We start from the raw sequence: 24,519 nt of genomic DNA, 5'->3' as shown, positions 1-24,519 counted from the left end.
GCCTCTACAACAAATGGTGCTGGGAAAACTGTAAAATCCCATATGTAATAAATGAGACCCCTATCTCTTCCCCTGCACAAAACTCAACTCTTAGTGAACCAGAGACCCTGCATCTACTTGAAGAAAAAATAGGCCCAAATCTTCATCATGACGGCTTAGGAACCAAATTCCTCAACAAGAAACCAAAAGCATAAGAAGTAAAATCAAGAATCAATAAATGGGATTGTATCAAACTAAAAAGCTTATTCACAGCAAAAGAATCAATCAAGAACATGAAGAGAAAGTCTAAGAATGGAAGAAAATCTTTGCCACTTGTACCTCAGATGAAGCATTTATCTCTAGGATACATAATGAATTCAAAAACCTTAACACCAAAAAAAACAAATAACCCAAACAACAAATGGGCTGAGCAACTGAACAGACACTTCACAGAAGAAATATGAATGGTCAACAAATATATGAAAAAATGTTCAACATCATTAGCAATTAGAGAAATGCAAATTAAAATTACCCTGAAATTTCAACTCACTCCAGTCAGAATGGCAATTTTTCAAGAATACAAGTAACAATAAATGTTGGCGAGAATGTGGGGGAAAAGGTATACTCATACATCACTAGTGAGACTGCAAATTGGTGCAACCATTCTGGAAAGTAGTCTGGAGATTCCTTAGAACCAGCATTTGACCCAGTTGTCTCACTCCTCAGTTTATACCCAAAGGACTTAAAGTCAGCATACTATAGTCACACACAGCCACATCAATGTTCACAGCTGCTCAATTCACAATAGTTAAGCTATGGAACCAACCTACATGCCCTTCAACAGATGAATGGATAAAGAAAATGTGGTACATAAACACAATGGAATATTATTCAGTCATAAAGAAGAATGAAATTATGGCATTTGCCAGTAAATGAATGGAACTGGCACTAATTTTTTTTTTTTTTTTTTTTTTTTTGCGGTGCTGGGGATCGAACCCAGGGCCTTGTACTTGCAAGGCAAGCACTCTACCAACTGAGCTATCTCCTCAGCCCTGGAACTGGAGAATATCATGCTAAATCAAATAAGTTCTCTCTGATATACTGATGCTGACTCATAATAGGCGGGGTGGGGGCGAGGTGGGGTGAAGTTCACCAGATTGGACAGGGAGGAATATGGGGAAAGGAAGGGGTATGGGAACAAGAAAGACAGTACAAGAATTGAACATAACTTTCCTATGTTCATATATGAATACATGACCAGTATAATTCTACACCATGTACAACCACAAGAACGGGAAGTTATACTGCATGTATATGATATGTCAAAATACATTCTACTGTCATGTATTAAAAAAAGGAAAGGGCTGGAGATATAGCTCAGTTGGTACAGTGCTTGCCTCACAAGTGCAAAGCCTTGGGTTCAATCCCCAGCACCAAAAAAAAAAAAAAAGGAAAAAGTTGCTTTCTTCTTCCCCTCCCTCATCTTCACTCAGGATGGATGCTTGACTTTGGAACCAAAACACTGTCCTGTGAGGAAGGCAAGCAGCCACATGGAAAGGCTATGCATAGGTATTCTGGCTGACAGGACTAGTTAGGGTTTCACTCACTCACTGGCCTCAAGTAGTAGTTAATGAGCAAGGCTTCAGATGCTTCCTGCCCTGACCTTGGGTCATCCATTCAAGAACAAAGACATTGTATACAAACAAGTTGTGTGTGTGAATTCCATCTGCACAATTTGTAAGCTTAATAAATGGTTGTTTTATGCCCATTGCTTTATTAACTAAAACAAAAGTTAATTACATGATTAAGTCTTCATAGAAACATGAAAAATGCTTATTATTATTAGATTGGGGGAATACAGATATACTGTAACAGGTTGACATATTTGACTCCATGGAAATGTTATAGGTCAGGCTATATGGGCAATGACTAAACAGATTCCATTTTGCTCTGAGACTCCATGTTATGTAGGAAATGCTTCTCCCATGGGAATGCCCTGCCGCTGTACCCATCAACAGTTGCTTAGTGTCTCCCACGGGAACACTCCACCTCTGTAAGCATCATCAGTTACTTAGCATGACATGTTTGGCAATACAAAATGACAAAATGACAGTTCTTATATGATGAAAAATTGTTCTATTTTTGATTCCTATTTTTCCTAAACAATGTACCATGTTAACGGTGATGTCAACAGTGATAGTTTAGATGTTAGTAACCATTCTTTAGTTCGTACCTAAGTAAGATCATTTTGACCCACTTCCCTCTCTGCTAATGATTTCAGATCCTATGATGTTATAGTATTTTGTGTGTGTGTGGTGCTGAGAATTGAACTGAGGGTCTTGTGCTTGTAAAGCAAGCACTCTACCAACTGAGCTATATCCCCAGCCCTGATGTTACAGTTTTGAATCACAGCAACAGACACTTATGATTGATGTACTGACTTACGGCATAAAAACCCTGCAACCCTATGGTTGGGGCTGTTCTCCCAATAGTCATTTTTGGGGCTCTGTGTGAGACAGTCAGCTGGTCAGCTAATAAATCTCTCAAATTTGGATTTCTCAGTGGTGGTTGGTCTGTTCTTAAGTTGTGACCCATAACAATACCATAGTATCTAAAAACATATTTGTTAGAAAGGTCTGGGAAGATATAAATAAAATTCATCGGCAGTCTGCCAGCATATCGACGCATTTTTTGAGTGCAGATTGCTCACTGTCAGGCGCCTATCATCTGCCATTTGCCTGCCTCTCGCCTGTCCATCGCCTGCCTTACACCTATCCATCACCCAACGCACGAGGTTCACCTCCCAATTGTCCGACAACAGTCAGCAAACTGATCGCTGACCGCCAGTGGAGCACCAGCTGCCTGCTGCTGCCTGGAAGTTCACTGTTACAGTACCTGCAAGTTTGATTACATGTGGCTGCCGCCATTTTGAGACAACAGCCAGGCCCTGTAGGACCCCTGGCCGGACTGACTGAGCCCCATCTCCAGGATCCCTCAGCCCGACCAATCACTCCCTGCCTCTGGGGCCCTCACATCGACTGACTACTCCCTGCCGCCAGGACCCCCAGACCAACTGACTGCGCCCTATCACTGGGACCCCAGACTGACTGATGGCACCCGGCCTCCAGGAACCCACAACCACACCAAACACACCTGACCTCCAGGACCCCTGCCTGAACAACCACATCCCGCCTCCAGGACCTCCTGCTGACCACAGTCACACCCTGAGCTGCAGCTCTCCATTTGCCAACACATTTGGAAGACAGAGCGGCCATCTGAGATAATCCTGGAAGCTGTAGCTCCAATCTTTAGGTGGGGCAAAACCCATCCTGAGACGCCTGTTGGAGGCTTGAAGCTCATTGTCAGGTATCTCTCATGCATCAGGCTACTGAACTCTGGGAGGTTTCATTAGTATATGACTGTTATACAGTAGATTTTCTTTTTTCTCCTTATTGAAAAAATTTAAGTTTTTATTTCTTTACTATTCTTGCTCTCTTTTCCTTTTGTTTCCTGTTCCCTCAGAGTCTCTTTCTCCCTTTTTTGCATGCTAACATCCAATTTCTTTTGATTACACTCTCACCCTATTATCTAGAACTTCTATATATATTCTTTTCTTATCCCATTAACAGCCACATTCTACATCCCTCTGCATCCTCTTTGTCCTCCATTAGAAACTGCAGACCTTATTGCAAACCTGTTTGTTTTACTGAAGATAATATTTGAACTCATTCTGTTTATTATGACAATTTTGTTATTGTCCTCATAGGGGCTATTTGGTCTAGGATTGCATAGTGTCTGAATTGGGCACTGCTAACATTGATCTCCCCTTAAAGAAAGGGTTTTGGAAACCTATAGGGCCACTATAAGCCTAAAGGGGGAAATCTGAAATACCCCAGATCTGCACTGCTAGAGGGGAAGATACATGAACAACATGAAAAAACAAGGGAAGAAAATGATCCAAACAAATCTAGATTCTATATTAATAGAATCCAATGACAGTATGTTAGAAGAAATGTCAGAAAAAGACTTCAGATTATACATGATTAAGATGATTCCCGAAGCAAAGGATGAGATAAGACAGCAAATGCAGGCAACGAATGATAATACCAATAAACTGAAAGAGCAACTGGAGGAAGCAAAAGATCATTTCAACAGAGATAGAGATTCTCAAAAGAAACCAAACGGAAATCCTTGAAATGAAGCAAACAATAAACCAAATAAAAAACTCAATGCAAAGCATCATCAAAAGACTAGACCACTTGGAAGACAGAACCTCAGACAATGAAGACAAAATATTGAATCTTGAAAATAAAGTTGCCCAAACAGAGAAGATGTTAAGAAATCATGAACAGAATCTCCAAGAACTATGGGACATCATGAAAAGACCAAATTTAAGAATTATTGGGATTGAGGAAGGCACAGAGATACAAACCAAAAGAATGAACAATCTATTCAATGAAATAATATCAGAAAATTTCCAAAACCTGAAGAATGAAATGGAAAATCAAATACAAGAGGCTTACAGAACACCAAATACACAAAATCACAACAGATCTACACCAAGGCACATTATAATGAAAATGCCTAACATTCAACATAAAGATAAGATTTTGAAGACCACGAGAGAAAAGGATCAGATTACATATAGGGGGAGACCAATACGGATAGCTGTCGACTTCTCAACCCAGACTCTAAAAGCTAGAAGTGCCTGGAACAACATATTTCAAGCTCTGAAAGAACATGGTTGCCAACCAAGAATCCTATACCCAGCAAAACTAATCTTCAGATTTGAAGAGGAAATAAAATTCTTCCATCATAAAAAAAAGTTAAAAGAATTTACAAATAGAAAGCCTGCGCTACAGAATGTTCTCAACAAAATGTTCCATGAGGAGGAAATGAAAAACAACAATGGAGGTCAGCAAAGGGAGGAACTACCTTAGAGAAAAACCACTCAAAGGAGAAACCAAGTCAACTTAAAAACCAAAAATAAGCCAAATGACTGGGAATACAAATCATATCTCAATAATAACCCTGAATGTTAATGGCCTAAACTCATCAATCAAAAGACATAGACTGGAAGAATGGATTAAAAAGAAAGACCCAACAATATGCTGCCTGCAAGAGACTCATCTCATAGAAAAAGACATCCACAGACTAAAGGTGAAAGGATGGGAAAAAACCTACCACGCACATGGACTCAGTAAAAAAGCGGGGGTTTCCATCTTCATATCAGATAAAGTGAATTTCAAGCCAAAGTTAGTCAGAAAGGATAAAGAAGGACATTTCATACTGCTTAAGGGAACCATAAATCAGGAAGATATAACGATAGTAAATATTTATGCCCCAAACAATGGTGCATCCCTGTACATCAAACAAATCCTTCTCAATTTCAAGAATCACATAGACCACAACACAATAATTCTGGGTGACTTTAATGCACTGCTGTCACCACTGGATAGATCTTCCAAACAAAAACCAACCAAAGAAACCATAGAACTCAATAACACAATCAATAACCTAGACTTAATAGACATATATAGAATATTCCATCCATCAATGAGCGAAATCACTTTCTTCTCAGCAGCACATGGAACCTTCTCGAAAATAGACCATATGTTATGCCACAAAGCAGCCCTTAGAAAATGCGAAAAAATAGAGATACTGCCTTGTGTTCTATCAGATCATAATGGACTGAGAACAGAAATCAATGACAAAATAAAAAACAGAAATTACTCCAACACCTGGAGACTAAATAATATGCTATTGAATGAAACATGGATAACAGAAAACATCAGGGAGGAGATAAAAAAATTCTTAGTGGTCAATGAGAACGACGATTCAACATATCAAAATCTCTGGGACACTATGAAAGCGGTACTAAGAGGAAAATGCATTGCATGGAGCATATTCTAGAAAAGAATGCAAAGTCAACAACTAAATGACCTAACATTATAGCTCAAAGCCCTAGAAAAAGAAGAACAGAATAACAGCAAAAGTAGTAGAAGACAGGAAATAATTAAAATCAGAGCTGAAATCAATGAAATTGAAACAAAAAACAATTCAAAAAATTGACAAAACAAAAAAGCTGGTTCTTTGAAAAAGTAAACAAAATAGACAAACCCTTAGCCACACTAACAAAGAGAAGAAGAGAAAAAACTCAAATTACTAAAATTCGTGATGAAACAGGAAATATCACGACAGACACCACTGAGATACAGAACATAATGAGAAGCTACTTTGAAAATCTGTATTCCAACAAAATAGAAACTACCGAAGACATTGACAAATTTCTAGAGACATATGATCCTTCCTCCCAAACTGAACCAGGAGGACATATGCAATTTAAACAGATCAATATCAAGCAATGAAATAGAAGAAGCCATTAAAAATCTACCATCCAAGAAAAGCACAGGACCAGATGGATTCTCAGCCGAGTTCTACAAGACCTTCAAAGAAGAACTCATTCCAATACTTCTCAAAGTATTGAGGAAATAGAAAAGGAGGGTGTCCTACCAAACTCATTCTGTGAAGCTAATATCACCCTCATACCCAAACCAGGCAAAGACACATCAAGGAAAGAAAATTTTAGACCAATATCCTTGATGAATATAGACACAAAGATCCTTAACAAAATATTGGAAAACCATATCCAAAAACATATTAAGAAAATTGTGCACCACAATCAAGTGGGGTTCATCCCTGGAATGCAAGATGGTTTAACATCCGTAAATCAATAAATGTAATCTATCATGTCAATAGACTTAAGGATAAGAATCATATGGTTATTTCAATTGATGCAGAGACAGCGTTCGACAAAATACAACACCCCTTCATGCTCAAAACACTAGAAAAAATAGGGATAGTAAGAACATATCTGAACATTGTAAAGGCTATTTATGCTAAGCCCATGGCCAACATCATTTCGTTCTTAATGGAGAAAAACTGAAACCATTCCCTTTAAAAACAGGAACAAGACAGATGTCCTCTTTCACCACTTCTATTCAACACTGTCCTCGAAACTCTAGCCAGAGCATTTAGGCAGACCAAAGAAATTAAAGGGATCTGAACAGGAAAAGAGGAAGTTAATCTGTCACTATTCACTGATGACATGATTCTATATTTAGAGGATCCAAAAACCTCTTCCAGAAAACTTCTAGACCTCATCAATGAATTCAGCAAAATAGCTGGCTATAAAATCAACATGCATAAATCTAAAGCATTTTTATACAAAAGCGATGAAACACCTGAAAAGGAAATGCGGACAACAACTCCATTTGCAATAGCCTCAAAAAAATAAAATACTTGGGAATCAATCTAACCAAAGAGGTAAAAGATCTCTACAATGAAAACTACAAAACACTGAAGAAAGAAATTGAGGAAGACCTTAGAAATGGAAAGATCTCCCATGTTCTTGGATAGGCAGAATTAATATTGTCAAAATGGCCATAATACCAAAAGTGCTATACAGATTCAATGCAATTCCAATTAAACTCCCAATGATGTACCTTACAGATATAGAGCAAGCAATCATGAAATTCATCTGGAAGAATAAGAAGCCCAGAATAGCTAAAGCAATCCTTAGCAGGAATAGGGAAGCAGGGGGTATTGCAATACCAGAACTTCAATTATACTACAAAGCAATAGTAACAAAAACAGCATGGTATTGGCACCAAAATAGACAGGTAGATCAATGGTACAGAATAGAGGACATGGTCACAAATCCAAATAAATACAATTTTCTCAATACTAGACAAAGGTGCCAAAAATATGCAATGGAGAAAAGATAGCCTTTTCAATAAATGGTGCTGGGAAAACTGGAAATCCATATGCAATAGAATGAAACTAATCCCCTATCTCTCACCCTGCACAAAAATCAACTCACAATGGATCAAGGACCTTGGAATCAGACCAGAGACCCTGCATCTTATAGAAGAAAAGTTAGGTCCAAATCTTCACCTGGTTGGCTTAGGATCAGACTTCCTTAACAGGACTCCCATAGCACATGAAATAAAAGCAAGAATCAATAACTGGGACAGATTCAAACTAAATAGCTTTCTCTCAGCAAAGGAAACTATCAGCAATGTGAAGAGAGAACCAACAGAGTGGGAGAAAATCTTTGCCCACTCATTCTTCAGATAGAGTGCTAATTTCCAGAATATATAAAGAACTCAAAAACTCTACACCAAGAATACAAATAACCCAATCAACAAATGGGCTAAGGATATGAATAGACACTTCACAGAAGAAGATCTACAAGCAATCAACAAACATATGGAAAAATGTTCACTTTCTTTAGTAATAAGAGAAATGCAAATCAGAACTACACTAAGATTCCATCTCACCCCAATTAGAATGGCGGTTATAAAAAATATAAGCAACAATAGGTGTTGGAGAGGATGTGGGGAAAAAGGTACACTCATACATTGCTGGTGGGGCTGCAAATTAGTGCAGCCACTCTGGAAAGCAGTGTGAAGATTCCTTAGAAAACTTGGAATGGACCCACCATTTGACCCAGCTATCCCACTCCTCAGCCTATACCCAAAGGACTTAAAATCAGCCTACTTCAGAGATACAGCCACATCAATGTTCATAGCTGCTCAATTCACAATAGCCAGGTTGTGGAACCAACCTAGATGTCCTTCAATTTTTGAATGGATACAGAAACTGTGGTATATATATATATATATATATACAACGAAATATTACTCAGCTATAGAGAATAATAAAGTTATGGCATTTGCAGTTAAATGGATGAAATTGGAGAACATCATGCTAAGTGAGATAAGCCAATCTCAAAAATCCAAAGGACGAATGATCTCACTGATAAGCAGATGATGACACATAATGGGGGGTGGGAGGGGTGCAAGAATGGAGGAAGGAAGAACTGTATAGTGGGAAAAGAGGGGTGGGAGGGGTGGGGCGAAGGAAAAATAACAGAATGAACCAAACATCATTGCCCTATGTAAATGTATGATTATGCAAATGGTATGCTGTTACTCCATGTACAAACAGAAACAACATGTATCCCATTTGTTTACAATAAAAATAAATTTAAAAAATAAATAAATAAAGTAAAAAAAATTTCATCTAGAAAAGCAGGGAATATGCTAGGTGTGGAAAAGTGTATAGGGAGCTTTTTATTTTAAAGTACAGGGGGCTGGGGATATAGCTCAGTTGGTAAAGTGCTTGCCTTGCAAGCACAATGCCCTGGGTTTAATCCCAGCACCACCACCGAAAAAAAAAAAAAAAGAACAAATTCATACATTATTTAGGTAATTGTCTCACAAAATTAATTAGTTAATTATTTAATTTAAGTAGCAAGGGTTTAACCCTGGGGTGCTTAAACACTGAGCCACATTCCCAACCTTTTTAAAAATTTTTGAGGCAGGGTCTTGCTAAGTTGCTTATGGCCTCACTAAGTTGCTGAGGCTGACATTGAACTTGCAATCTTCCTGCCTCAGTCTCACAAGCCACTGGGATTATAGGCATGTACCACCATGAATGGCTCTATAAAATTTTAAAAACACACTTAACCAAAATACTGGATACAGTATACCCTTGGGTACAGAGGTGAAACTTCTAGCACACATATTTTTCTTCCAGGGAAGATCCAATAAGTTTTTTTTATTTTTTTGGTAATTATAGATGGAGAGAATGCCTTTATTTATTTATTTTTATGTGGTGCTATGCTAAGGATTGAACCCAGTGCCTCATACTTGCTAGGCAAACACTCTGCCACTAAGACACAGCCCCGGACCCTAGCCTCCCAATAAGTCTTAAAGTGATTTATTTAGGTGTAGTAGACATCAGGTATAACTCAGAGTCATCAGGCCTATAAGGAGGAATCTGAGCATGGGTCTCCCAGATACAGTGCATTAATACAGAGAAAAATATCAGTAAACTAAAGATGAAGGTTTATGTTATTTGGATTAAGTGCTGAAATGTAAGCTCAACAATTTAAAAGAAAGAAAAAAGAGGGATTATGTACATTCCAAATCTTAGGTTTCAAAGAAAAGAAGAAAAATAATTCCAGTAATTCAAGTTCACATTTCTTTTTTTCGTTTGTTTGATATTTCCACAATCCCACAGTGCTGGGGACTCGAACCCAGGCCTCCAGCATGCGAGTCAGGCACTCTATGTGATGGGTTATATCGCCAGCACACATTTCTTCTTTTTTTTAAAAAAATTTTTTAAAATTTTTTTATTATGGACACAATACCTTTATTTATTTATTTTTATGTGGTGCTGAGGATCAAACCCAGGACCTCATACATGCTAGGCAAGCACTCTACCACTGAGCTACAATCCCAGCCCCTCAAGTTCACACTTCTAAATCGACTGTTCTCTTTCTGAAACTTCTATCACTAACAGAAGAAACTATATACTAAGAGATAGCTAGTTCAAGAGAACAGCAGGAGGAGAAAGTAGGTAAAAATGAAGACAGTAAAACCAGAAAATTCTGCAAATGATTTCAATGGAAACAGAAATGAATTGTCTCTAGAATGTTTTCATAGTTGGAAAGAAATGGATGATTTTCCCCACCAAATGAATATTAGATAAAGTAGCTATATGCATATGCCTGATTTTTCTTTGTCCTTTTTTCCCATATAGGACACCAGACAACTTAAAAGAATGATTTATGATTAGACTGTGGTTTGGTGCTGGCACTATTCTTCATATGTAGTAGTGTCTATTAGTGTATCACTATATCTCCAAATTTATTACTGGGTATACTCCCTATTAAATAAAACAGAACAGCTGGTATGGTAGTGCATGCCTATAACCCCAGCTCCTTGGGAAGCTGAGGAAGGATTATGCAAGCTTTAGGCCAATCTTGGCAACTTAGTAAGACCCTGTCTCAAAATAAAAAGAGCTGGGGACATAGCTCAATGGTAAGGCACCACTGGGTCCAATTCCCCGTATCACAAAAGAAAAAAAATTATATGTAACATGCTAAAGAGTCTGATTTTAATTGAAAAGGACTCACTGTATATCTATTCTTATCTACCTCTTTGAGTCCTTTTAGATAATATTGAACAAGTAAGGCATTAAAACTCTGAAGTATTAGACTAGGAAAGAAAAATATCCATGACTTAACATTTCCATTAAAAAAAAAATTCTAAACATTCCTGAAACAAACATGCACCTGGAAAAATACAATTGCATTAAGACTAATCCAACACTTCTATAACTCAGGGAGAGAATTAAAATCAAGAAAGTAAACCTTTGTCACAAGCACCCCAAAATGGGCATTCTTTGTACTGTAGTCATGTCAGCCTTGAACTAAAAACACTGTTAGTTTACAATGTATAACTGGAAACAATTCTATCATAAAACACAGAGATGGTCATCTGCTCTACATTTCATATTGCAGATTGATAATAAAATGAATGAAAAACAAGTTTCATTCTTTGTACTAAAACTTACCTAAGCATTGATGAGGCAGCAGTGGAGTTTGAAATACTGTCAATCAAGCCTTAGGGACACAGAATTGCTTTCCTATTTTTACAGACAATGCTAAGAACAATTCCTACCAATTTAAACATCAAAGGTAATAAAAAGTCTTTAAAATTGCCAGGCATGGTGGCACAAGCCTGTAATCACAGCTACCTGGGAGGTTGAGGCAGGAGGATTGCAAAGTCATCAAGACACTGTCTCAAAATAAAAAATTTTTAAAAGGGCTGGGATATAGCTTGGTGGGAGAACACATGCCTAGCACAGGCAGGACCCTGGGTTCAAGCTCTAGTTCTACATAAAAGGAAAACAAAAACAAAAAAAAAAGTCTTATTAAAAACTATTGAAAAGCTTGGCAGGCACCATGACACACACATCTGTAATCCCAGCTAAATAAATCATTTACATTTACTCATCTTCAGTGAAAAAAAACTTCTGTAATTATTAATTTTGTATGTAAGTAGTATACTATTATAATGCCTTTGAAGATTATGAAGTTTTATTTTAGTTCATTTAAAAAGGTAAGACATTCACATGATTCTAAAATGTAAAAATTCAGTCAAGTGTCTCCCTCCTGAACCTTTTCCTAATCCTTTCCCCATGTAAGATCCCACCCCACCCCCACTACTTGATCACCCATGTAGTAACATTTAAGTTGCTAGAAGAGCAGCACATGATACTCAAGAAACAGTACTCAAGTTTAGCCTACAGCTAAACTTCCAGTCCTGAATGTACGTCTACCACTCTCTAATCAGCTTTGAAACCTGGAATAAGTAACTTCATTTCTGCACCTGTTTCCTCAGCTATAGAGGAAATCCTAATATTTTCATCAGTCTTTTCATGGGTTAGGCTTCCTGAAAACCCTCCCCATAATAACTACTGAGGTATAGTCTTTTCGACTTTTAATGTATTTACAAACATACTACACTGGCCTACAAACACCTAAAAGACATCTCTATCAATTTCATGAGCATTTCTGAAAATCTAAAATCAGTTTCCCTTTATACTCACAACAGTGTTTATACTGTTGTTCAAGAAATAACTGTTCAGCTGGGTGTGGTAGTGCACACCTGTAATCCCAGGGGCTCAGGAGGTTGAGGCAAGAGCACTGCAAGTTCAAAATCAGCCTCAGCAATTCAGAGAGGCCCTAAGCAACTCAGCAAGCCTCTGTCTCTAAATAAAATATAAAAAAGGGTTGGGCATATGGCTCAATGGTTAAAATACCCTTGGGTTCAATCCCCCGTACCAAACAACTAATAAATAAATAAATAAAATAAAATATAAAGCCGACTGGGGATATGTTCAGGGGTTTAACACCCCTGGTTTTAATCCCTGGTACACCCTCTTCCCACAAAAGAAAGACATAATGGTTTACATCTTCCTGATGGATCCTATCTTTTGTTAATATTATTCCTTTGTTCCACTTAATTGTTTTGGCTTTAAACTACATTTTGTCTGAGATTATCTGGTTCTTTTGTCCTAGCTGATATGTTATTACATGCACTACCTTTATCATTTTTCAGTATTTGGTTTTCAGTCCCAGTCTCCTTGTAAACAGCATTTTTAAACTCTAATTTCTTTTAATAGGGAATATAATTAACACATTTTACTTTATGCTTTTTTTTTGTTTGTTTGTTTGTTTTGGGTATCAGGGATTGAACCCAGGGGCAACTAACCACTGACCCACATGTCCAGCCCTTGTCTATATTTTATTTAAAGACAGAGTATCATTGAATTGCTTAGGGTCTTGCTAAGTTGCTAAGGCTGGCTTTCAACTCGCAATCCTCCTGCCTCAGCCTCCTGAGCTGCTGGGATTACAGGCGTGCACCACTGTGCCCAGATGAACATTCATTTTTTTCTTATTAACCGTGACTCTTCTTTCTTCTTCTTGCCTGCCCTTCATAAACTTATTTGAATTTCCTGTATTGTGGTTGTTTTTAACCCTAATTATCTTATACTAAGGGTTCTCAAATTCATCAGTGCCACCCACCAAAGCATTGGGAATATCTAAGAGAGAGATTTTGGGTTGCTATGATTGGCTTGCATACCACATGACTTTTAAATGTTCTGCCAGGCCTTCACATGAGCCTATAATATAACTCCATTTCAGAGAGAGAGAAAAAAAAGTATCTTTAAAATGGTTTTATGTAAAATTTTCAAGGAATTCACAAGGATTTTCCATATTCAAGGACTTTAGCACTTAAATCAGGAAAAGCTATACTTAGTTTCACTCAAACCTTTACCAAGAATCTTTCACTATTTCAGAAAATCATGTCAGTAGTAGTATTAAAGTCCAACATAACAAACATGTATGAGTCTGCATTTGCAGCCATAACATTCATAATGATTTTTCATATTAAAAGTATCTATTTCACCAGGCACATTGGTTCATGCTTGTAATCCAAGCATCTCAGGAGGCTAAAGCAGGAGAATGCCAAGTTCAAAGTCAGTCTTAGTAATTTAGTGGGGCCCCAAGCAACTTGGTGAGACCCTGTCTCAAAATTAAAAATTAAAAAATGGGCTGGGGATGTGGCTCAAGTACTTGAACAACCCTGGGTTCAATCCCCAGTACCCCCCCAAAAAATTTTTTTAAGTTATCTATTTCATCTTGTCTTCTAGTACAGATACACATCTGAGTATATAGTGGCTCTCTTACATTTTCAACTGCTCTGCTTATTAATGAAGGACTAGGTTAGTGAATAGAGTATACAAATAGCTTCCCTAATCAAGAAAGCATGTAAGTAAGCTAGAGTGCTTATCAGCTCTCAAGCAGGGAAGGCTCGTTCTAAGGTTTTACAATACTGACCCAGGTTTTTTGTTTTTTTGTTTTTTTGTTTTTTTGCAGTATTGGGAATGGAACTCAATGACTGAGCTACATCTCCAGCCCTTTTTTTTTTAAATTTTGAAACTGAAAAATCCAACCTGGCTTCAAACTTGTGCCTCCAAAGTAACTGGGATTACTGGTCTCTGCCAGTCTGCATTCTTTCTTTTTCACTTTACAAACATTTCAGAGGTTTGGGGTTAGTTACCCTGGCTTTCATTTTGGTCCTTAACATTCATACATCCATCTTGAAGCCTTATCTTCTTTTTTCTTTTGGTGGGGGTTGGTACTGGGGATTGAATCCAAGGTGCTTTACCAGTAAACCTAACCCCAGCCTTCTTTAATAATTTTTAAAAGACATAGTTTAAGTTAGCAAGGCTGGCCTTGAACTTGAGATCCTCCTGCCTCAGCCTCCAAGTCACTAGGATTACAGATATGCACAACTGCATCCTGTTTATCTTCTACTCCAGAAAACATAAGACAGTCAAAGCTGTTAAAATAAAGGCAGCAAGGGAGAAGGGTAGAGTGGAAGAAGACAGATCATGTAGGGACATGTAAATTTTGTTTTTCCACTGTGAGTGTCAAGGGAACTACTTATGGGATTTTGAGCAAAGTAGGAATATTACCTGATTTATCTGATCAATCACTTCAGCTCCAGTGGTGTGGTGAAACTAAATTTGAACAGGTAGGGTATGGCAAGATGGTAGAAGCAAGGAGATTGAAAAGGAGGATAACAGCTGTAATCCAGGCAAAAATGACTATGGATTGGACCAGGATGTTACACTGGAGGTGTAAGAGACTGCTGAATTCTGGATATATTTTTAAGGTTGAACCTACAGGATTTATTTCTGTATCAGATGTGGACTGAAAGAACAGAGTAAAAGACAATCCCAAAGTTGCTTCTTTAAGCAACCAAAATAAAGAAGTATTTAGGGAAGACTGAGAGAAATGGAAGGTTGGGAGCAAGATAAAATGTTTGGGTATATATAAGTTTAAGATGTCTATCAGTTATCCAAATGGATATGATACATCAACAACAATTGTATATACAAAAGTCTGGCATCCAGTAGCAGCAGCATCTTGGCAGGATTAGTACTAAGGGCATGCGTTTGGCTTCTGTTCTGAGCACTTACCCTCCCTTTCATCCTCCCTATTCAGGTTCATCAATGTGAGTCACATCCATCCATCCTCTTTTTCCTTCTTTTATTTCTGGTACTGGAGATTGAACCCAGGGGCACTCTACTTCTGAGTTTCACCTCCAGACCTTTATTGAGACAGGGTCTCACTAAAATGCTGAGATTGGTGTGTGCTACTGTAACTGGCAATATCTTAATAAAGTGTTTTCTGTTTATATCAGCCAGAACTCCTATTATTTATAATGAAGAACCTTAACTGACATCATTACTAAATCAGGAAGAAGTTAAATTGTGAATTAACACAGCTTTTCAAGAATTATTTAAATTGAGGTGCAAACTGTGTGCAGGAGTGGATCCACAGGAATGCTTCACAAACTTGTGTGTCATTCTTGCTCAAGGGCCATTCTAATCTTCTCTGTGTCATTCCAATTTTAATACATGTACTGCCAAAGAAAACAGAAATATCTATTTATTTATTTTTGATACTAAGAATTGAACCCAGGAGGTGCTTAACTCAGGTTGGGCCACATCCTCAACCCTTTTGAAACAGGGTCTTATTACTTGCTGAGGCTGGTTTTGAATTTCAAATCCTCCTACCTCACCCTCCTGAACTGCTGGCATTACAGGTGTGCACCACCACACCTGGTTATTTTTTTTGTGGGGGGAGGGATTAAGTCTCACTATGTTGCCCAGGCTGGCCTTGAACACAGGTTCCACCTTAGCCTCCCAAGTAGCTTGGGTTATGGATGTGTGCTATTGTGCATAGTTGAATATAACCTTATTAAAAGGCACATAAGAAACAGGTGGGTGTAGTGGTATCCACCTGTAATCCCAGCAGCTCAGGAGGCTGAGGCAGGAGGAGTATAAATTCAAAGCCAGTCTCAGCAATTTAGGGAGGGTCGAAACAACTTAGTGAGACCCTGTCTCAAAATAAAAAAATTTTAAAAAGGGTTGGGGATGTGGCTCAGTAGTTAAACACCCCTGGGTTCAATCCCTGGTACAAAAAAGGGAACACATGTATAGTTCTGTTTTCTTTAGCATTATTTATAGTATCATATATCTTATTATTTATGAAAAAATTAATAGTTAAATCCTAACTGCAAAACCCATCTATTTCCACAGAACAGGCAAAAATAAATCATAGTCCAGTATGCAACTAACAAACTAACCACACACAATCATTAAGATCTCCAAGTTTTCCCCAGGTTTCTACAAGCTATTAACACTTTAAATCCTTTGAAATTGATGATACAATGGGCTGCAAGCAAATCTGATTTTATTACGTGAGATAAAAAATAATGAAAATTCCAAATTAATACTTAGTGAGATATTACTTTATTACAAGGATGAACCAATGTCCATTTTTAGAAAATTAGACTAAATCTGTGTTCTGTCATTATACTATAACATATCACTATTACATCTTTAAGTTTCCTGAGCACACAGATATTTAAATTTTGGTAATTGTAATAAAGAAAAACTATATGTACAATGCATGACACTGAACTCAATACCCAGCAACACACACACACATACACACACACCTATCCTTAGATAGGTTACATTTAAAATAGAGGGGGAATTAACTTAGAATTTCATACATCTATAAGATAACAGGTACTCAGAAAAAAGGTCCTCGGAAAACCAAAATTTGTGACTAAGCTCCTTACCCCAAAATCCTAACTTAACTGATCTAGGATAAAACCTTGGAATTGAGACTTCATAAAGCTTTGGCCACACATGAGTATCAAGTAGGGAATTAAAAAACAAAACAAAAAACAAACAAACAAAAAAAAACTGTTACCAAGACCCCTTTCTAAGGCAAGTAAATCAGAATATCTTAAAATGAGGCCCATGTTCTCATTTTATGTGGCCTACCCCACATTTGGATATTTTTAGAAAATCCTTTGGTAGATTTTAATGTCTAGCCAGGTTGAGAACCCCAGAATTAAGAATATCCTAAAGCACTATATCCAAAGGAAGCTTCAAAAGAATGGGACTTCTCATTTTTAGGGAGACAACAATCAGAAGCAGCACTCTGTGCTGACTTGTGGAGATGATAGTTTCTGGTAATCGCATGCTGTCTTGCAGTTGTATCTCTTGTCATTGCTCAGTTGGTTTTTCATGCAGCCCACATGGTGTGTTAAAATGCCTTTCCTCTTTTCCTGGAGAGTCATCCTCATGACATACCAAGGGACAAAAGTATTTACTGGGACCAGCTTTCAGTCTGGTAGAGTTACCATGTCATTAACACTGTGGAGAGATATTACTATATGATATTTTGTTTGAAAACCTAGAGCTAGTTGTGTTTTGGAATCAAAATTTTTCAGAATATAGAAAACTAACAGGGTCTACATAAAATATTTCACTCAAAACTACTAAAAAAAAAAAATTCTAGGACAGAAACCCATTACCAAATACACTCCTACTTTTGTGGTGAGTTATGAATAGCCCCCCTGAAGGTGATGACTAAAGACTGTAAAGAGCCTCAGGTTAAGTCATGTCAGATTTTGTCACCAAACTTGTGAAGAAACTGAATTCATAGTTCTTGGATATGAAAATTACAGATAAAGAATTGGGGATCTTTTTTTTTTTCTTTTACTAATCCTATGTGAATTTTACTGTAACGTCTTTTTTTTTTTTGGGTGCTGGGGATCGAACTCAGGGCCTTGTGCTTACAAGACAAGCACTCTACCAACTAAGCTATCTCCCCAGCCCCCTGTAACATCTTTTATAATTGGATATTTAATTCAATTATTCTTCCTCTTGGCTGGGTGGGCAGTTATGTTAAAAACACTTTCATGAAGAGAGCTCCAGGCAACAATATTATAAAATATTATGTGTTCCTGCAAAAAAAAAAAAAAAGAAAGAAAGAAAGAGAAGAAAAGAAAAAAGGTCCCCTGAAATAAGAGAAGATGATGGCATCTGAGAGGTAGAAAAGCCAATTCTATGATAAAAGAATACTGATGATGTTAAATGGATAGTTTTTGTTAAATAACCTTTTCCTGATAAGGTATATATGATCAGAGGAAACTACAAAAGAAAATTCTCATCCCATCTCATATATGTATTTTCCATCATTAAACATTCTTTAAAGACATCATTTTTGGTTAACATTAAGATTCCATAGCATGCATGTGCCATGATCTAACTACAGCCATACTGGTAGGCATTTAGGTTTACAACTTTTCACAACTATAAATACTTCTAAAGTAAACAACAACACTATACACAAATCATTGAATTTCCGAACTTTAAGAGCTTGTTTAGAGCCAAGTGTGGTGACACACGCCTGTAATCTCAGAGACTCCAGGGGCAGATGTAGCTCAGTGGTAAAGAACCCCAGAGTTTAATCTCCAGGGTCAGAAAAAGAAAAAAAAAAAAAAAAAAGAAAAAGATAAAGATAAAAGATAAAAGAAAGAAAGAAATTGTTTAAAAAGCAGGAGAAGCTGGAGTGAAATAAAGGAGAGGAGAAGGAAAGGATATCATAAAGAACCAATCAGGGTTGGGGTTGTACAGTGGTAGATCTCTTGTCTAGCATGTGTGAGGCCCTGGGTTCAATCCTCAGCACCACAAATAAATAAATAAAAGATATTGTGTCCATCTACAACTAAAAAAATATTTTAAAAAAAGAACCAATCAAATACAAATTAATAGACAAGCAAAAAGGGGCTGGGGCTGTGTAGCTCAGTGGCGAGCACTTGCCTAGCTTGTATGAGGCACTGGGTTCCATCCTTAGCACAGCATAAAAATAAATAAAACAAAGGCATGCTGTCCATCCACAACTAAAAAAATTAGACAAGCAAAAAGAAGTCTAATAGCTGACAGGAGAGAAGGAATAGCAAGGGATCAAGAATTGAAACTAAATTCCACGCATGCTTGAGTTTGTTGGGATGAGCCCAACTACTGTGTATAACTATAAAGTTCTAATAAAAAAAAAGATTATCTTTAATAGGTGTCTTACACCAAAATAAATAACAAATGCATCAAAATGTAAATGTAAACTTAAAATGTACATACCATAATTAAAGAGAAATGTTATTAAAATAAAAATAAATATGCATGAAATAAAAACTAAAAAGTGAAATTCAATTCAAAGAAATGCTTACCAAATCCAATCAGCAAGTTTTCTTACTGATTCAAAGAAGTTTCTCTTTCCCTTTGGAATCTTCGACTATGCTATCACCATGTTATACATGAAACACCTACTACTAATTTTATGTTGCATGAAATATCCAGCATGGACTAAAGAATGCAAACTTTTAAAAGATTTAAAAAGTAAAGTCTATTTTTATATAATTCCAATGTACTTAAAACTAGGATTGCCATAAAAAATGTTCTATTAACATGCATTAATATAAACTGCTGTTCCCACATACACACCAAGTTTTTTTTTTTTTTCTTTTTTTTTTTTTGTGGTACTGGGGATTGAATCCAGGATGCTCTAACACTGAGTCATAACCCTAACCCTTTTTTGGGATGGAGTCTCACTAATTTGCCAAGGTTGTCCTCAAACTTGTAATCTTCCCGCCTCAGCCTTCCAAATCATTGGGATTAAAGGCATGCTCCACCACACCCAGCATACTTTTTGTTATTAATATCAGTGTTGTTCAAATTTTTTGCCTTATATTTGATTCAATTTAGATTTGAGGGGTTGGGAGTGTAGATCAGTTGCTTATTAGGCAAGAGGTCCTGGGTTTGAGTCTCAACACTGCACAAAAAAAACCCAAAACCCAAAACTCAGTTTTTTACTTCATAAACAAACATGAGAAAATATCTTTTAAGAATATTCTTTCCTGGGGCTAGGGTTGTAGCTCAGTGGTAAAGTGCTTGTCTCCCATGTATGAGGAACGGGGTTCAATCCTTAGCACCACATAATTAATAAATAAATAAATGTATTGTGTCCATCTCCAACTAAAAATATATAAAAAAGAATATTCTTTCCTGGTTCAGGCAGGCGTGATGGTATGCAACTGTAATCTTAGCTACTGGAGAGGCTGCAAGAGATAGGAGGTTCAAATTCAAGGCCAACCTGGACAACACAGCCACACCCAATATATATAAAAAAAAAAATCTCTCCTAGGACCCATGTATTTTTACATCTATTTATCAGAGATATGACATTCCCATTATATTTTTATACCTTCAAGAGTCTAATTTGGGGACTGGGACTGTAGTGGTAAAGCGCTTGCCTAGCACATGTGAGGCACTAACATTCAATCCTCAGCACCACATAAAAATAAAGGTGTGTCCATCTACAACTAATATATATATATATATAAAATACATTTAAAAAAAGAGAGTCTACTTTTGGGGAATGAAGGGAAGGAGGGTTGGGAATAGGAAAGACAGTAGTATGAATCAAATATAATTTTCCTATGTTCATATATGAACACATGACCAGTTTAACTCCACATCCTGCACAACCACAAGAATGGGAAGTTATACTCCATGTATTATACTATGTCAAAATATATTCTACTGTCATTTATAAAAAGAACAAATAAAAAGTTTTGAGTCTAATTTCATTTATAAGTATATACTTTATTTCTAACCCTTTCAGATATAAGTGCTAGTACATGCTAATTCTACAAAAAACACAATTCTAATCACTATATATAGAAATGCTGAATTGGCAGAAAATCTACTTTTCTTTTTTTTTTTTTTGGCGGTGCTTGGGATCAAACTCAGGACCTTGTGCTTGCAAGGCAAGCACTCTACCAACTGAGCTATCTCCCCAGCCCTTACTTATTAATTATTAACAATTTATTTGAACACATGTTTACACCTGCTTTAAGTGACCCATGAGAATATATATCTGTATAAAACTGTTTTACAACAAACTGGCTGGGTACAGTGGCACATACCTGTAATCCAAGAGGCTTGGGAGGATGAGGGAGGAAGATCATGAGTTCAAAGCCAGACTCAGCAACTTAGTGAGGCACTTAGTAACACAGCAAAACCCTGTCTCTAAATAAAATATTAAAAAGGGCTGGGGATGTGGCCCATTGGTTAAGTACCCCTGGGTTCAATCCCTGGTACCAAAAAAAAAAAAAAAAGACTAGCCTCAGCAACTTGGCGAGACCCTGTCTCGAAATAAAAATAACAAGGGCTTGGGATGTATTTTGGGCTGGGGGTATATAGCCCAGTGGTAGAATATTTGCTTAGTATGTACAAGGAAGGCCCTGGGTTTGATCCCTAGTACCACACACATAATACAAATCCATAAATAGGAATATGGTTTCATAGCAATTTAGAAGGCAAAGAAATTCTAATTGTATAGTATATAGCAGAAAAGGGTGTACGTGAATGTGTTATTTACCTATGATAGTGAATTTCACCAACATAAATCTACCTAAAGGCAGTAATATATTTTCATCTCTAATAAAAGAACTTTAATTGTTATAACTCAATCCACTATGAAATTTCAATTATGAAATACTGTTTTAGTGGTCATCAGATGAAAACCTCCAAAAAACAATATCTCACAAAAACAGAATAGGAGGGGCTGGGGGTATAGCTTAGTGTTCGAGCATTTGCCTAGTGGTGTGAGGCCCTGGGTTCAATTCCCAGCATCACAAAAATCAGTAAGTAAAACTATGGAACCAACTTAAAAAAAAAAACAAGAGTACAGATCAGATCAGTTCTGAATGGGACTATCCTGTTAATCTCACCAGATTGATCAGCCTTCTCATCGCATGTTCATGAGAGCAAACACATTCACAGGGATCGAATCCACCTTCTGCCATGATTACCCAGCTTGATTTTACTTGACTGTTTAAATCTAGGAGGAAGGAAAAAATAGTATAAGACTACTTATTCAGTTACTTTTCTCCTGAGCATTGAAAAATTCATTGTATAGATTCATAATAGATTACACTATATATATAGTTCATATTAATCACCTACACCTGTGCACTTATTACTAATTCTATAGGATTATAAATTTATCATACAAATTATGAATCTATACAAGTGAATGATTACTTCACCTGCCATCAGACCAATATCCTAAAATGCAAACATCTTCAGATGCTTTTAACTGGCCCCACTTAGGATGCTAGAGCCTATTCTGCTTATTGCTTCTTTAACCTTTATTAGTTCCAGTAATCAAATTTTAAAGGAATATTTACCTCATCAAGAAAGTAGTTTGAAAGAAAAAAATAAGGTATTTTCGATGATACCAAGTTTTTTGTTTTTGGGGGGTTTTTGTACCAGGGATTGAACACAGGGGTGCTTAGCCACTGAGTCACATCCCCAGCCCCTTTTTATATCTTCTTTAGAGACGGGGTCTTCCTGAGTTGCTTGGAATCTCGCTATGTTGCTGAGGCTGGCTTTGAACTCAAGACTCTCCTGCTTCAGCCTCCCCACGTCACTGGAATTACAGGCGTGTGCCACCACACCTGGTTGACACCAAGGTTTATGAAAGAAAATGAACAATAACTAGGAAATGGCTAGGTTGAGTCTGAAAAACAGAAAGGCCAAGATGGAATACCAGCAACCAGATTTAACCTTCTCTCTAAAGCAATTTTTAAAAACCAGACAAAATACACAAATAGTAGTTTTTAAAATTCTGAACATCAGGCAATAAGGATGATAGATTCCCGAGAGATGGGAGAAAAAATGAGATGAGTGCAATGACTGATTCAGTTTAGTGCTTAGAGGAGTTTTTAGGCAAAGTACAGGGAGAGGAAATGGTCTAAAATAAGACCAAAGAAGTTTGAAGGAGACCAGGTCACACGGGGTCTTTCTGTGCAAGAAGCCACCCATGGCTTATATGTGAACCAAGCTTGGTTGAACTATTAGAAAGGAGGTTCTGGTCTTAGGAACTGCATGAGTCATGTGGTTATCCTGCCTTGGTTCACCGCTGAAATTCAAATGAAAGCCCTGGATATGGGAATGACCCACTAGAGCCAAATGGCTTGTTTAACTCCACCCCCACCCCATCCTGTTTTTCACGGTCGAAACTCCTACTGGTGCCCTTTTGATTTGTACTGCTATTTAAAAAAAAAAAAAAAAAAAAAGGCAAGGGCTCTTCCTTTGTTAGAGCCAGACCTTATGAATGGCTCCGTCAGTCATGCTCCTGCTCTTAAGATAATTCTGTCTTCTGTCATTATTTCTCATAAAAAACTTTCATAGCTTTTATTTCGCTGCCAGCCCATCCCTCCTACAGGAATTCTTTTCCTTCCCTATGCGGGACCTGAGGCAAGAACTGGCATTTGAAGAAAAGTAAAGTCTCAGTGGGTGCTTGGCCTCCTCTCATGGAAACAGAAAAACGTATTTTATTGAGAGAGAAGAATCTGTCTATAGCATGACCTTAAACTCGGGGAATTTTAACTCTAAAAGAAAAGTCTATTCAGCTCTACTCAGCATTGTAGTCAGAGTGGAAATTCCATAAAAGAGAACGCAACTTTTACAATTCTTAAAAGTGGTAACAGACTTTGGTCGCTTTAAATCACAGATGCGATCAGATAGTCTGCACGTCTAGTCAGCCCGCATGTCGAATTTCCTATCTGCCAGCAGAAACTGGCTATGCAACCTAACCTGAAAGTAAAGCCTAACTTAACTAAGTTAAATACAGAAGTTTAAAATGCTAGGAGAAAAGACCCTAGTCAGTAACTCAAGGAAAACCTCTAACCTAAAAAAAGGAAAATTAATTGGCCAGTTTCATAATTTAAATACGTGTGTTCCCACCACAGCTCCCCAGGCTGCAGAAGCAGCATGGTTTCTGACCCCGGTGGGGAGGATGGGAGGCAGCAGCTGGGCCGCTTTGACACCACTGGAAAAGTTCACTGAATGTTTCTTGCCTGCTCTAAGAGAGCATGACTGGTTCCTGCCCAGGCAGAGCCCCTCAGGTCCAGGTCACCAAGATGAGAGGAGAAGTAATGGCGGACTCGCATGGTTTTCCTGGACTCCTTTCTAGCCCTCCCCCATTTGAAAGCTAATTCTTCTCCATTCTACTGGCATAAGATCTGCTATTTTGCTGCCACCATTATTCTGCCTCCCCCACACCACTTCACAACGCAGCTTGTTAGCCCACCCAAACTTCCTAGCCAGTAATTGGTCCAGATTGTTAGCCTGGGAACCTCCTGGCCAACCATTGGTCCCTTGTTATTAGCCCTGGAAATT

General features: G+C 37.5%; 1 protein-coding gene and 1 non-coding gene across 2 annotated transcripts in view; both read right to left on the bottom strand.

Annotated features, from left to right (window-relative positions):
* Smim14 (small integral membrane protein 14) overlaps positions 1 to 24,519 on the bottom strand; it is an 88,081-nt gene that overhangs the window by 30,712 nt on the left and 32,850 nt on the right. Inside the window, exon 2 of the mRNA XM_047567094.1 lies at positions 22,065 to 22,174. Within this exon, the coding sequence (XP_047423050.1) occupies positions 22,065 to 22,139 (75 nt within the window). The 5' untranslated portion in view covers positions 22,140 to 22,174. The remainder of the gene's footprint in view (positions 1 to 22,064; positions 22,175 to 24,519) is intronic.
* On the bottom strand, positions 15,743 to 15,847 carry LOC124995219 (U6 spliceosomal RNA). Its single transcript, XR_007110686.1, has one exon. It is a non-coding gene; the product is annotated as a U6 spliceosomal RNA (small nuclear RNA).

The sequence above is a fragment of the Sciurus carolinensis genome, chromosome 10 (assembly GCF_902686445.1).
Source record: "Sciurus carolinensis chromosome 10, mSciCar1.2, whole genome shotgun sequence".
NCBI lineage: Eukaryota > Metazoa > Chordata > Mammalia > Rodentia > Sciuridae > Sciurus > Sciurus carolinensis.
This window is presented reverse-complemented; position numbering and strand designations above follow the sequence as displayed.